General features: G+C 41.5%; 1 protein-coding gene across 4 annotated transcripts in view; it reads right to left on the reverse strand.

The window, feature by feature from the left end:
- Window positions 1-14,725, reverse strand: part of Bicra (BRD4 interacting chromatin remodeling complex associated protein) — a 367,621-nt gene that overhangs the window by 20,460 nt on the left and 332,436 nt on the right. For 2 of the 4 annotated variants that reach the window (XM_067760680.1, XM_067760679.1), the window contains 3 exons: window positions 13,208-13,362; window positions 12,899-13,135; window positions 8,292-11,835 (listed from right to left, as the gene is read on the reverse strand). In XM_067760680.1, the coding sequence (XP_067616781.1) occupies window positions 8,292-11,835; window positions 12,899-13,135; window positions 13,208-13,362 (3,936 nt within the window). The remainder of the gene's footprint in view (window positions 1-8,291; window positions 11,836-12,898; window positions 13,136-13,207; window positions 13,363-14,725) is intronic. The other 2 variants (XM_067760682.1, XM_067760683.1) reach the window with 2 other exon arrangements.

Here is a 14,725-nt window from a genome sequence, read left to right on the forward strand (position 1 = left end):
AGATGCTAAACTTAGTTTCAACCTTCATATTAATGATACTGTCTATAGGGCTAGAGGTGTTTTTTCATTCGTTAAACGATGCTCCACAGAATGTAGTGTCCCTTATGTAACTAAAGCCCTTTTCCCCACATTAGTTAGACCGATACTAGAATACGGATCAATACTCTGGAATCCGAGATATCGAGTTCATGCAGATAGACTTGAATCAATACAAAAGCACTTACTACTTTTCTCTTTAAAGAATTTTCAGTGGGACTCTGCGTATAATCTTCCCCCTTATACTAGTCGGGTGAAGCTTATCAATCTTCCAACTCTTGCAAGTCGTAGACAAATGCTAGGCGTAATATTTGTGGCTAAACTACTGAATGGATTGATTTCTAGCCCAAATCTTTTGAACGAAGTAAATTTTAACGTCCCATATACAGCTATGGACATATAAATGGCACAAAATGTCAATGTGAAAATTTTCCAACCGTAAATTTATTTATACTGTGACGATTATGAGTGACACTAAGTGATACTCACATCCCTAGTCTGATGCTAAGTAAATAAAGTCACAACAACAATAAAGCAGACAGTCACTTGTATCTACATAAACGAATCAATCATTACGTCTACACATATGTAGGTACACACAGCTGAGAAGCAAGGCACAACCATATGCAGACATCTTATTTGAGATGCTCCTAAATGTAGGCAATTATAATTGTGGAAGTGTCGCTCACACATACAAGCATGGGGTATGAGAGAAGCTATAAAATCATGCCATTTTAGTTATAGCTGAGACGTTTGAGAGCTCATGGACAATGCTAATAGATTCTAGAAGATGCGAACGAGGAAACCAGAGAGTATAAAAGCCGCAGATGTAGAGGCGCTGGAATTCAGTTTGATTTGAGTTGTCAAGCAGTTTCGACTAAGACGCTATCTAGCGAGCAAGAGCAGTATTATTTTGAATAGTAGAGTTTCATTAGAGCTATCAATCAGTTTGGTTATTAAGCAAGATATTCGTTGCACAGTTTGAGTGTTATTGTGAAGTACTTTAATAAAGGCCATTTTGCATTATTACAAATTGGAGTTATTTATTCAACAGTTTAGTGATTCGAACTTAGCAGAGGATTGCAAATAAGAGGATTTGCAAGTAAATTCGTTACAATTGGTGTCAGAAGAGGAATTGTTGAATAAATTCCAGAGGACAACAAGGACATGGCAAAGTTCAGTGAATTGAAGATCCAGCAACTGAAGAAGGAGTTGGAGAGCCGTGGATTGAATACAAGCGGCGTTAAACTTGAACTTCAGGCACGGCTACGAGAGGCAATGGAAGCAGAAGGAATGGATGTGGAAGAGTATGTCTTTCATCTTGATGGCGAGGAGACAACAAAAATGGAAGAGAAAAACGAAACATCGCAGACGGTTACCAGCACAGACTTGAACATGATATTGGCTGCAATATCTGCACAAACATCGACAGTAGCATCAATGTCGTCGCAATTGGCATCCCAACTGGAAGCGCAAGAGGCACGTATAACAGAAATGTCATCACAAATATCCACCAACATGTCATCACAACTGGAAGAACAGAAAACGTATATGTCATCACAGATGGAATCCCAAGAGACACGCATAACATCCAAGATGGAAAAACAACTAGAATCACAGGAGAACCGTATAACAGCGAAGATTGAATCACAGGAGACACGTATCTCAGAAATGTCGTCAGAAATAACATCTAAAATTGAAGCACAAGAGGCACGTACATATATCAGAAATGTCGACACAAATTTCAGCACAGGTATCATCGCAGATCTCTGCACAACTAGAATCGCGTATGGAAGAGAAACTAACGCAGTTTCAGGAAGGATTCAGTGGTCGACAAGATAAAATGGAGGCCGATATAGATGCTTTGAAAGATCGGATTCAGGAGTTACAATTGAACCGTCCAATCACTTCAACGTCTACTCTGAAGGTAAAATCCCCAACGTTTGATGGTTCTGTTCCATTCCAGGTATTTAAGCTCCAATTTGAGAAGACGTCAGCAGCGAACAACTGGAATTCTGAAGATAAAGTTGCAGCTCTGTTCGTGGCATTGACAGGGCCAGCAGCCGAAATCCTACAGACGATTCCTGAAGGAGAGCGGAACAACTATGAAGCATTGATGGCCGCTGTCGAGAGACGTTATGGAAGCGATCATAGGAAACAAATATTCCAAATTGAGTTGCAAAACCGTCACCAAAGAGCGAACGAGACTTTGCAGGAGTTTGCTTCGGATGTTGAAAGCTTGGCTCATCTCGCAAATGCGGACGCACCCGTGGAATACACCGAGAGGGTAAAAATCCAGAGTTTTATAAATGGCATACGGGACGTGGAAACGAAGGGAGCTACATACGCAAACCCAAAACCAACATTTGCAGAAACGGTATCCCATGCACTGACTCAAGAAACAGCATTGCTTCTGTGTAAGCCTGTTTACAAAGCACGCCGTGTGGAGGTAGAAAGGCCAGAGTGGGTAGACGCAATATTGGAGGCGGTGAAAGGATCGCAAAAGCGGAGTGAAAAAGTTATCAAATGTTTCAAATGCGGGAAGTCCGGTCACATTGCCCGTCATTGCGATCTTGATCCTAGTAGTTCCAACAATGTGTGTGGCCGTAAACGCAAAGCTGGAGGAGATGAGCAAGAGCGAGTAAGAGGTAGAGATCGAGAGCTAGATCCGGCTATTGAATGTCCTGTGATATCTGTGTCGCGAATTGGAAGGAAATCAAGCAGTCTTACCGTCAGAGGGAATGTGGATGGTAAAGAACGTGTACTGACTGTAGATACGGGCGCATCTCATTCCTTGATCCGATCTGACTTGGTCAACAGGAGAGTAAAACCGTTACCTGGAGCAAAGTTGCGTACGGTCACTGGCGAGTATAACCAAGTTCAGGGAGAAGTGATATGTGAAGTATTGATTGGGAAGGTCATGGTTCTACACAAATTCGTTGTGGCGGAGATCGTTGATGAAAGCATATTGGGAGTGGACTTCTTGGTTGAACATGAGATCAGGATCGATATGCGGAGAAAAATTATGCGCTATAGGAACCAGGATGTGCCACTTAACTTCAGTTTGGAAAAATGTTTCAGCAGTAATCGAGTACTGATGGAGAAAAGGCGACAAAGGCCACGAAAGTCAAAGGTAAAGGTTGATGGATGGAATGGGCCAAATAAAGCGAAATTAAAAGTACCTGCGAGAAAAAGACCGGCATTGACAAAAGCTAATGGACGCACAACACCGAAGCAACGAATTTCCCAGAAAAAATGCGAGGGTAGTTTCAAGCCAGAGCGCACTACTGTTGTGAAACGTGGGAACGATGCTGAGTATGCGAAACCAATCCGTCAAGCGCAAGCTCTACGAAGGAGTTCATTGGCTCAGCAGCAAAGTGCGAGGGAACGATCCGGGATAATGAGTAGTAAGATGAAACACAGGTACTACAAGGAAAATAATTCAGAAGGTTTCCGAGAGGGAGATTTGGTACTGCTATACAACCACCACCGACAGAAAGGTGTTCCATCCAAATTTCGGTGCAGTTGGGAAGGCCCGTACAAAGTTGTGAAGAAGAGTGGTTCAATTGGAGATGCTAGCAGCGTTTAGATCGGGAGATTTGTCTGATCGGGACGATCAGACTTAGGTGGAGGGCAGTGTGACGATTATGAGTGACACTAAGTGATACTCACATCCCTAGTCTGATGCTAAGTAAATAAAGTCACAACAACAATAAAGCAGACAGTCACTTGTATCTACATAAACGAATCAATCATTATGTCTACACATATGTAGGTACACGCAGCTGAGAAGCAAGGCACAACCATATGCAGATATCTTATTTGAGATGCTCCTAAATGTAGGCAATTATAATTGTGTAAGTGTCGCTCACACATACAAGCATGGGGTATGAGAGAAGCTATAAAATCGTGCCATTTTAGTTATAGCTGAGAAGTTTGAGAGCTCATGGACAATGCTAATAGATTCTAGAAGATGCGAACGAGGAAACCAGAGAGTATAAAAGCCGCAGATGTAGAGGCGCTGGAATTCAGTTTGATTTGAGTTGTCAAGCAGTTTCGACTAAGACGCTATCTAGCGAGCAAGAGCAGTATTATTTTGAATAGTAGAGTTTCATTAGAGCTATCAATCAGTTTGGTTATTAAGCAAGATATTCGTTGCACAGTTTGAGTGTTATTGTGAAGTACTTTAATATAGGCCATTTTGCATTATTACAAATTACTTAGCAGAGGATTGCAAATAAGAGGATTTGCAAGTAAATTCGTTACAATATTTATCGTATTGCAAAATGTCCTAAATTTGGCGCCGCAGTAGTTCTCACACTCGCGGCGCTTAAAAACTCGTTTTGCTTGCTTTGTTGTTTACCGTTATCAGTTTTGTTGACAACTTCGCTGATTACAAGTGGACACATAAATGGCACAATTTACTTTTATATGCAGTAAAGGCGTAACATTCGTTAGAAGTGTACAATATTTAGCGTAGTTAATCATTTATTGCTATTATTTAAAGTAATTTGAAAAAATTAACACAAAATGGGGTCAGGTAAACACATAACAATTGAAGAAAGAAGGGGGATATGGAAAATGCATAAAGCAGGGCAAAAAGTGGCAGAAATTGCAAAAATTTTGTGTTATTCTCGAAAAAAAGTATACAATGCAATTAAATCGTGTGTAGAAAACCCCGAGATACTGACGAAAGGTAAAACTCGGAAGCCAAGACCACGAAAGACCGATGCGAGAACGGATGCTGCCATTATAAGGATGGTGAAAAAGGATCCATTTAAGTCATCGCGGCAGATAGCATCGGATATTAGTCAGTCAATGGGCACAGAAATATCCTCTAGGCTTGTTAGAAGGCGGTTAAATGAGGCAAACTTGTTTAGACGCATATCAAGAAAAAAACCACTTCTGTCTAAAAAAAATATTTCGAAACGGTTATCCTTCGCTAGAACCAATGAGGGAAAATGTCTAAGTTTTTGGAAAAACGTACTGTGGAGCGACGAAACAAAAATCAACAGAATAGGACCAGACGGGAGAGTATTTGTGCATCGTCCAAAATGCCAAGAATACAATCCGAGGTTCACCCAGAAGACGGTCAAACACGGCGGCGGAAATATCATGGTGTGGGGTGCATTTTCTTGGCACGGAGTAGGTCCACTCGTTCGAATTGATGGTAAAATGGACAAGTTTCAGTACTTAAACATTTTAAAAAAACACATGGAACCTTATGCCTTTGAAAACATGCCCATTCAATGGTATTTTATGCAAGATAATGACCCCAAACACTCTTCGAAACTAGTTAAGAGCTGGCTTAGTGCGGAAAAAATTGATGTTTTGGACTGGCCTGCTCAAAGCCCTGACTTGAATCCAATCGAAAACCTCTGGAATGAAGTCAAGACGGAAGTGGCAAAGAAAAACTATAAAAATTTAGATGATCTTTGGTCTGCCGTTCAGGAATCGTAGTACGCCGTTCCTAACATCAAGTGCCAACAACTCGTAGAAAGTATGAGTCGCAGGTGTGAAGCAGTAATCAAAAACAAAGGCTACAGCACAAAATATTAACCACTTGAAGGTTTGTAATACAAACAAAAAAGAAACAATATTCTTTTAACTATGTCTTCATTCACTTTTTTAGGTTGTGCCATTTATGTGTCCAGCTGATTTCGTTACTTTTTTCGGAATTAACATTTTTTTGTTTGTTAAAATTGAATTCAATATTTTTTTTTGTTTTATCGTTGAAAGTGTGAAATAAACCTTTACAAAGAAACACATACTTGTTCGTTTTTTTTTTTAATTAACGTTAGAATATCGTATCAAATTTGACTTTAAAAAATTTGCCATTTAAATGTCCATAGCTGTACATCTATATTGGGTCCCTGGGCATATGGGGTCTGCAGGTCTTACGACCTTAGACTAATAAAGCTGCTCTAATCATTGAAAAGACTGTAGGCTCATGATGTGTGTACTGACTGAACACTGCCCTCTGGCGTCACATGCTTTTAAATTAGGCCTTGTCAGTAATAGCAGATGTGGGTTGAAGATGGAATCGACCGAGTAGGTCTTCTGCTCGTGTCCTGCTAGCTATTAGGAGTAGCACAGCTATCATATCAGATTTGCCAAGATGACGGAGTAATTTTATAACATAGGTCCTGGTTTCTGACAGGGGTTTTCAGTTTGGTCGCTGACCAAATTTCTGGTAACACTATCGACTTATTCAGTATTTGCGGGGTCTTCACAGACCGACAGGTCTACCTACCTGCGTAATACACTAAATTGTTAAATTGTACTACTGTTGTTAGGGGTGAGTAAAAAAATTATTGTACACTGTATTTGAGGTGATTGATTTGGTTAATTAAGTGTGGCGAACCAATAGAAGAGAAGCTAGAGTTTGGGCAGTTTGGGCTCAGAGTTCAACTCACATAAAAATTTATTTCTGCAGAACTGTACATTATACTACGTATGATGGGTCTACGTTGTTGTGCCCTTACTTTTGTCTATCTTCATAATCTTTAGGTAGCTTTTACCTCTTACTCTTCTTCTATCCCCCTTTTCCTTATCCTCGTATACCTCCCTCCTACACTCTATATATCCCTATCTATCTATCTTCGTCTAACTTTATATCTTGGTTCTTCTTATTTTTCTCAATCCCTTTATTCCCAGTCCCAGTCCCAGTTCTAAGCTACACCAAATTAAGGGGGGGCACCCTCACCATTTAGGGGATGAGAAATAGATGTTGATACTCAATATGCTCACGAAATTCAATGAGAATCAGTCGCGCCGTTTCAACTACAAACACTGTGACACGAGAATTTTATAAATAAAAACAAATGCAAGGCGCGATAACCTCCAAAGAGATTTCAGGCCGAGCTCTCAGGCATCTCTTCCAATTCATTGGCGGGCTACTTGTTTTATGCCGACTCCGAACGGTATCTGCAAGGCAGATAAGTTTTCACTGAGAGATTTCCATGGCAGAAATACACTCGGAGTGCTTGCCAAACACTGCCGAGGAGCGAGCCCGTTTAGAAAAGTTTTCTTCTAATTGAAAAAACTTGTTTCTAAAATTTTGATGTTGCTTTTCCCGGGGCGTGAACCCAGGATCTTCGTTGTGGATGGCGGAGCACGCTACCATCACACCACGGCGTAAGGCTAAAATTGATTGGGCTACAAAACTGCATACTTGACAAAATTAAGCGAACTCCAAATAAAAAGTTCAAAATTTTCATAAAAATTCTCGAATTTACAAGATTTTTCTTGAAATATCGAAAAAGAAAACATTTTATTAAAATATGAAGATGATGCAGATATGAAGACAGTGTAGCGATTAAAACCCAAAAGCTTCGCTGGCTACGTCATGTTATGTGAATGGATGAAGACGTTACGACTAAGACGGTATTTCAATCGAAACCGTAGTTTGGAAGGGGAATACCTCCACTCAGTTGGGAGAGACGCGTGCAGGAAGACTTGACCTCCGTTGGTACTCCCAATTGGCGCTATTTGTAGCGAAACAGGGATAACTGTGTGACTTAGGCAGTCAAGCGCCAATTAACGATGATGATGCTGTATGTGGAGGGATTGTTTAAAAGAAACTGGTGAGTTTGAAGCATACCGGTTTTTAGGAAAGGCCATCTTCTTGTTGTAGTTGTAGCGATAAAGACACTCCCCGAAAGATTTGGGGAGTGTTATCGATGTTTATATTCTTTTGTCGAATGTAGATGCGGTACGTTCGGGTAACAAGGTTGGGGAATCTGAAAACTCCGCTGGCAACCCCTTGAAAGGGTTGCGCTACAGAACCCCTTGAATCATTTATGTAATTTAACCGTCTCTTAGGCAGGCATACCCGCCGCGAGTATATTCTAAGCACCGTAATCCACTGGGAGGTTCTTCGTATATCATGCATGGTAAAATTTTTTGGATTATTACCAATATGAGATTAGGCAAACTTTTATGATTTGAGGATTGATAACTGAGTGATAATAAATTATTAAACTTTCAGGAAATGGAGCTATCTTTTGTTTAGAGGAAATGTGGACTGGTTTATTGATGTAAAATGAAGCTTAAATATTAACAAACAGGAAAACGAAAAGTTACACTAAATATGCCACTAAGTAATACCGCTTTTGACTCCAAACAAAATTTGATAAGGAAAGACGGAAATTCGTTCCTACGTACACCAAAATTAACCAAACAAAATGAATACCAAACCAGCTTTCCGGTGAATAATTCTTTGATCAGAAAGCATTTAATCAAGAACGACTCACCTCCACTCGCACCGGTAGAGCTATCCAATATTGGCATAATTTGAATTTTATTTTCTACAGCACCACCACCATTATGATTCGGTAACATTTTCGTACCATCAACTTGAGAAATTTGTATATTACCAATTTGACTAGGAACTTGCGGTGCACCAGCAATTGTGGTGGTTAAACTGGGTGCTGTTGTAGCAGTTGACGTTGATGAGTGCAGAGTTGGCTGCGTTGAAATGTTGCTGTTGTTATGCATTAGTTGAGTTGGCGTGGCTGCAGCTGACGATGTAGGTGTCGCCGTCGTAATTGTTGTCGTGAAAGAAGGCGTTACAGAAATACTGTTAGTTGTTGTAGTGCTTGTTGTATTTGAAACTGACGCTGAACTGGAGCTCAACGCAGAGGTAGCAGATGATGTAGCTGGTGCTGCTGTTGGTGTTATTATATTATCCTGCTTCTTGCCATTACGACGCACAGCTGGTTTACGGCGAGGTTTTATAGTTGCAGTAGTTGTGGTAGTTGTTGTAGTTGCGGGTGTTGTTATGGTTATTATTGGATTATTATTATTTGACGATGACGATGACGACGACGATGATGTTGGCAATTGCAATGAGGCGCCTGCATTATTAGCTGCTGCTGACATATTAAATAATTGTGTTTGTAATTGTTGTTGTTGCATAGATTGTAATTGAGAGATATTTCTAGCGCCAGTTAAATTGAAACTCATGGTGGGCGGTGGTGGTGCGTTCTTATTATTGGCGGATTGTTGCTTAACAGAAGCGGCGGCGGCTGCTGCTGCAGCAGCTTGTTGCGCCAGGTGCTGCTGTGCTTGTTGTTGAATCTCTTCAGCTGTGGGCAGACGTGGTATGGAGATTGTGTACGGTGTAGAATGTGTATCATTTTGATCGATTTTTATATAGAAATTATGTGGTTCAGTCATATCGTTACCACCACTAACACCACCAAAGGTATTCGATGCAGCATTAAGTGTTGCTGGGGCAGGTATCGTTACAGTGAAGGGCAAAGAATCAGTGCCATTTTGACCTGGTATCGAGATCATGATATCATTCGAGTTTGCTGGAGTTGGAGCTGCAGCTGTTGTGGACGAGAGTGTTGGTGGCACTTGTGATGCAAGGGTTTGTTGCGTATTTGGTACTGGCGTGCATGCGTTTTCATCATGCGTTGACATTGTATCCATATAATCCTCATCCATATCATCATCATCCTCCATAATACCACACAATTTCATTACATTGCCGAGATCAAGTTTGGGGCGCGCTGACTCCGTTTGCTGTTGCGGTGCTTGGTTAACGGAGTTTTGTGCGCTGCTGTTGTTAGTGCTATTGCTAAATGTGACTTTCACATTTTGTGGCGATGTTTGTGAGAATTGTAACTGTGGTGTGCCAGCAGCAGTGTTACTTACGCTGGTGTAGACATTAAACTTATTATTCACCGGATTGGCCGTTGATGTGGAGGTTACCAGATTTAAAGAGTTTTTAGCTTGTAAAGTGGGAGACGGCGATGTTGTGGTGGTTATTGCAGATGACTGCAAAGCCGGCGTTGAAGATGCTGACGTTGTTGCGGTTGGGACTGCGCTACCTGCAGCTGGCTTCTTTTTACGTGGCTTAGCCTTCTTTTTTGGTTCAGTCGTTGATTGGGACGTCTGCTGTTGTAGTTGCTGTATTTGTATCGTAGCATTGCAGCCAGCGTTCGAATGTTGCTGTTGTTGCTGGTTTGTTGTTACGGTACCACCGCTCATGTTCTGCAACAGCGTCGGCGTAGGCTGCCGCAAAGGCTCTGCAGAATGCGCTCCCGTTTGTGCATTATAAAGATCCATACTCGTTGCACCAGCAGTCGTACTCGTTCCAGCGGCTTGTGCTTGTAGTGATGGCGGCGGCGGTGTCTGGAAAGTTGCACCCGCTGCTGCAGCCGCTGCTGCCAATTGTTGTATATTCGCACCACTTAATTGATTAAAATTAATTAGTGGGCCACCACTTGCAGCTGCGGCATTATTCAAGCTTTGCTGAAATTGTGCTGGCAGCTGTGAAAGTATTGTTGTTGTAGATGATGTGTTACCATTGGGCATTTGTATTTGTGTGATACTACCACCATTTGCCGCAGCAGCAGCTAATTGCAAATTTTGTAGCTGCGCAGCCATGCTCGGACCCAACAGATGACTGGTGTTGATTGTGGCCGTTGTTGTGAACGGCTGATGAGTTCGTTGCTGATTTGAAGCGGATAAGGCTGCATGCAAACCGCTCAATTGTGTAATTGCTTGATGATTTTGTGGATTTGTTTTAATTGATTGTATATGATTAGCAGTCTGTTGTATGAGATTGGCCTGTGAGGAGACGATGAAGGTGGGTGTGGCTGCAGCCAGCTGCATAGTAGCACCATTTGCACCCAATATGCGCAACAATTGTTGTTGTGGTTGTTGGTGGTGGTGGTGCTGCAATTGCGATTGTGGACGCGCATTTTGTATTACCAACGAGGGTGTGGCGGTTAGTTGAGGTGTAGGTGGACGCAATATTAGCTGCACACCTTGTGGTGTATTTTGTTGTACCAACACAGGCATTTGATTAAGCAGTAGCGGTTGCTGCGTTGTCAGACTTGCAGTAGCACCATTGGGTAATAGGATTTGCTGCTGTTGCGTATTTCCGCCCGAGCTAGATGCAGCCGAGACACTAAGTTGTGCTTGCTGTGGCTGCGGTGATTGCGAGATCTGTGGCATTTGCACAATATTGTTAGTGGTGTGTACAGTAGCGTTTGAAGTATTACCACCACCACCGATTTTAGGTTTCTGCTGCTGCTGTTGAGACAGCATTTGCTGCTGCTGCTGCTCATTGCAACTTTGTTGTTGTGGCTTTGGCAGTATTTGTTGTGGCCCTTTTGTAGACTTTATTGTTGTTGCTGTTGTTGTAACATTCGTTGTTGTACTATTCAGATTAGCAGCATAGGATGTTGGCACTAAATGTGCTGTTGCTGTGCTGCCTATCACTCGCTGATGTAGTGCATGTTGTTGGTGTCCAGCTGGTGCGGCTACAATTTGCCCCTGTGGACCTTGAATAATTTGAAAGACCTGTTGTGCCTGATTGTTGGGGTGTGGCGCACTGCCTGTAATTGTGAATTGTTGTTGCAACATTTGCATTGGTGGCTGTGGTGTTGGCGGTTTAATTGTTGCTGCAGCGCTAATTGTATTACTAGGACTCGGTATTGGACTATCAGTTATTAATGGACTACTACTGTGGTAGTGATTATTTTGAAATTGTTGTTGTTGCTGCAGATTTAACGACGTCGACGTCGGTATTACTGTTGTTGCGTCTTTTTTCGCTTGACCTTTTGGGCAACCAGCCACATTTGTTGTCGCAAACGAATTCGCGGACGTGTTAATCGCTGCCGCATGTGGTTGCCCATAACCGCCGGCTACAGAATTCGAGATCGAGGTCGCAGTGTGACAAGTTGTTGATGATACAGCACTACTGAATATTTGGTGATTGATTTGTTGAGTTAGTTGATTTTGTAGTTGTTGCTGTTGCTGCGTTGTGCGCTTATTGCCCTTCTGAAAAAATTGATAAGCGATTAAATTTAGTAAGTCGTTAACTTTTGTAATAGCACATAAGTACGTCTCATAAAAAATGCTATTCTATATCTAATCAAATCAATAATTTTGACAATCATAAATGGAGGGGAGCTATTTGGCTTTCTCATATATTAATGTTTTTTCTAGGGCTGTTACTATCTCGGAGAATTCAACTCAAAAATGCTCGGATGTTTTTTTTTTAATTTTTTGCTTTTATAAAATAAAGTTCTGGTTTCGGAAAAATTTAGCATAAAAACTTTCTGATTTGAAAAAAGGTTTTCTTTCCTCTTTTAAAATAAAGTTCTGGTTTTGGTTTGGTTCTTCAATTCAAATTAATATCGGTTCCAGCTTCGGTTTTGCAGTTAAAGCTTGAAATTTGAGTAACAAATGTCCGTTTGTTTTGTTGTTTTTCTTCGTTATTCTTTATTCCGAAATTTACTCTATTCTACATACTACCGGCGACCACCGTGGTGTGATAGTAGCGTGCTCCGCACCACACCGTATGCCATGGGTTCACACCCTGGGCAAAGTAACATCAAAATTTAAAAAAATAAGGTTTTTCAATTAGAAGAAATTTTTCTAAGCGGGGTCCCCCTCGGCAGTGTTTGGCAAGTGCTCCGGCTGTATTTCTGCCATGAAGAGCACTCAGTGAAAACTCATCTGCCTTGCAGATGCCGTTCGGAGTCGGTATAAAAGATGTAGGTCCCGTCCGGCCAATTTGTAGGGAAAATCAAGAGCAACACGACGCAAATTGGAAGAGAAGCTCGGCCTTAGATCTCTTCGGAGGTTATCGCGCCTTACATTTATTTTTTTACATACTATCGAGTGCAAGACCCTTCAAAAACTTTGGTGGACACACTGATATTTAAAGTAAATAAATAATCAATTGAACTTTTCTAATTTACTAAAACAAATGAAAATAAAGGTTTTGATAACTGTTATTTGCGATCTTTGCTTTTTGGTTATAAATATCGAAAAAAAAATTGGTTTAGCCCAATACCTAGCCGAGAGCTGTGCTGTGTTAAATATACATCGGATTTACCTTATTTAGTTGTATATTATTCGATCCAACTAGAGTTGTATTAAATTCATTACCGGCTGCAGGCGCTGCTACCGCTATTGCTGCACCGCCCACTCCTCCGGCTGTTACACCAATAACATTTGTGGCTGCCGCCGGTGACTGTGATGGACTCGGTTGAAATAAAACGTTACCGGTATTTGGACTACCATTGGTGAATTGATGTAAAGATTGTCTTCGTCCTGGTGCTGTTTTACGGTCCTTTTGAAATAAGATAAAATAAAAATTTTACAATTTCAATATAATAAGATGCTTTTGGTGGCATATATTTACGTGATCATGTGTATTATTTGTGATCGTATTACTAGCTACAAGTAGTACATCCTGTGGAAATGGTGATAGTGAAGGTGATGGTTGTAAACGTGGACTAGCTGATATTGATGGCGACGGACTGGGCGTTAAAAACGGACCCGGAGGAGACAATATTCCTGAAGAGGATTAAAAAAAAAGAATATATATTAGACACAGAGTTTATCGAAAGTATTCATATTATGAAAATGTATGCTAACTAAAGTAAATTATTTAAAATGATTAAGGGGCAAATTATGTACAACGCAACAAATCATTTTTTCTCTCATATAAGATCATTCATTCACTTCAGTGAAATTTTTGGTATAATAGAGGTGACTGTGAATATGAATGCTTGCGAAGCAAAGTGTCACGGAGTCATATGTACATAATCTGGCCCTAAATGAACACAACGATTACGATAGACCGACTGCCATCCGTTGCGGGCTAAAAAAGATTTGCTACCTTTGCTTAGCTAAGTACCAGGGCAGATTACAGGTTCCTTATAACCCGCCTAGCCTGGTTCAATTGTGCTCATTCAGGATAAGAGATCCCCGTGACAGTTACCTGGGATATAGCTTTACCCCGTAGCATAGTTAATTTAAATCTTTAAATAATTTGCGACAATTACAAGCGAGGTCAAGCACTCCGACACCATCGAAGGTACCGCAGTCGGCCGCCTTGCCGCTTGGCTGTCCGCGTAGATGTAAAATTCTGTAGTAGTAGTAGCACCGGAAAGCATTACATCCCCCAGAGGCTTCCTCGCGACGACTTACGTTCGGCAGACATTACATTGATCGGACAGTTTGAACTTGCGGCTTAAATCGGGCTGCTGACAAAAGAAAACGACGAAACCTCTCCTTCTAACTTCGGCTCAATCGCGAATGGACTCAGACGTCTCCAAAATGAAAATGACAACTGGAACTGGAACGTACTCAAAGCATCCGCAGGTAAATCAATCGTACCGACCTCCTGACTCATGCAGTGTGTGCCAGGCAGAAATCAGCCAGACTGCTTCAGATCAGTACGGTCCCAGATACCAATGTAACAATCTTTGTCGACAGCGAAGTCGGATATCGTGCGGCGTCCATAAGACATCTCAATGTGTACCTTTGCTAGGTCCTTGGGCACAGCAATATGGAAGGAAATTAATTTGTTTATCAGATTGCTATGAACAGTTCCGAATTAGCATCGTAACACCAACGTTGGGTTATCTCCTGAGAAATATCGAGGAGTATACGATTAGGGCAACGCACTTGCTGTCGACCAACCGGCGTGATTGCGAGGTCTCAAGGCCGTTATGGCCATATTTAGATAGGAAATGAACTAGCTTACTTCTCAAGCTAAGCAATGCTGCAGTGAGAGTACTTACGGGTGTCATCACAGGTTATTGCGTTCTTGCACCGATGCTCCGACGGTGGCGCATACCAACAAGCTCCCTCTGCAAAAGCTGTCAGGATGAGGAAGAGGAGTCGATTCATCATCTCTGACGATGTTTATGAC

This window comes from Eurosta solidaginis, chromosome 1, assembly GCF_040869045.1.
Source record: "Eurosta solidaginis isolate ZX-2024a chromosome 1, ASM4086904v1, whole genome shotgun sequence".
Classification (NCBI taxonomy): domain Eukaryota; kingdom Metazoa; phylum Arthropoda; class Insecta; order Diptera; family Tephritidae; genus Eurosta; species Eurosta solidaginis.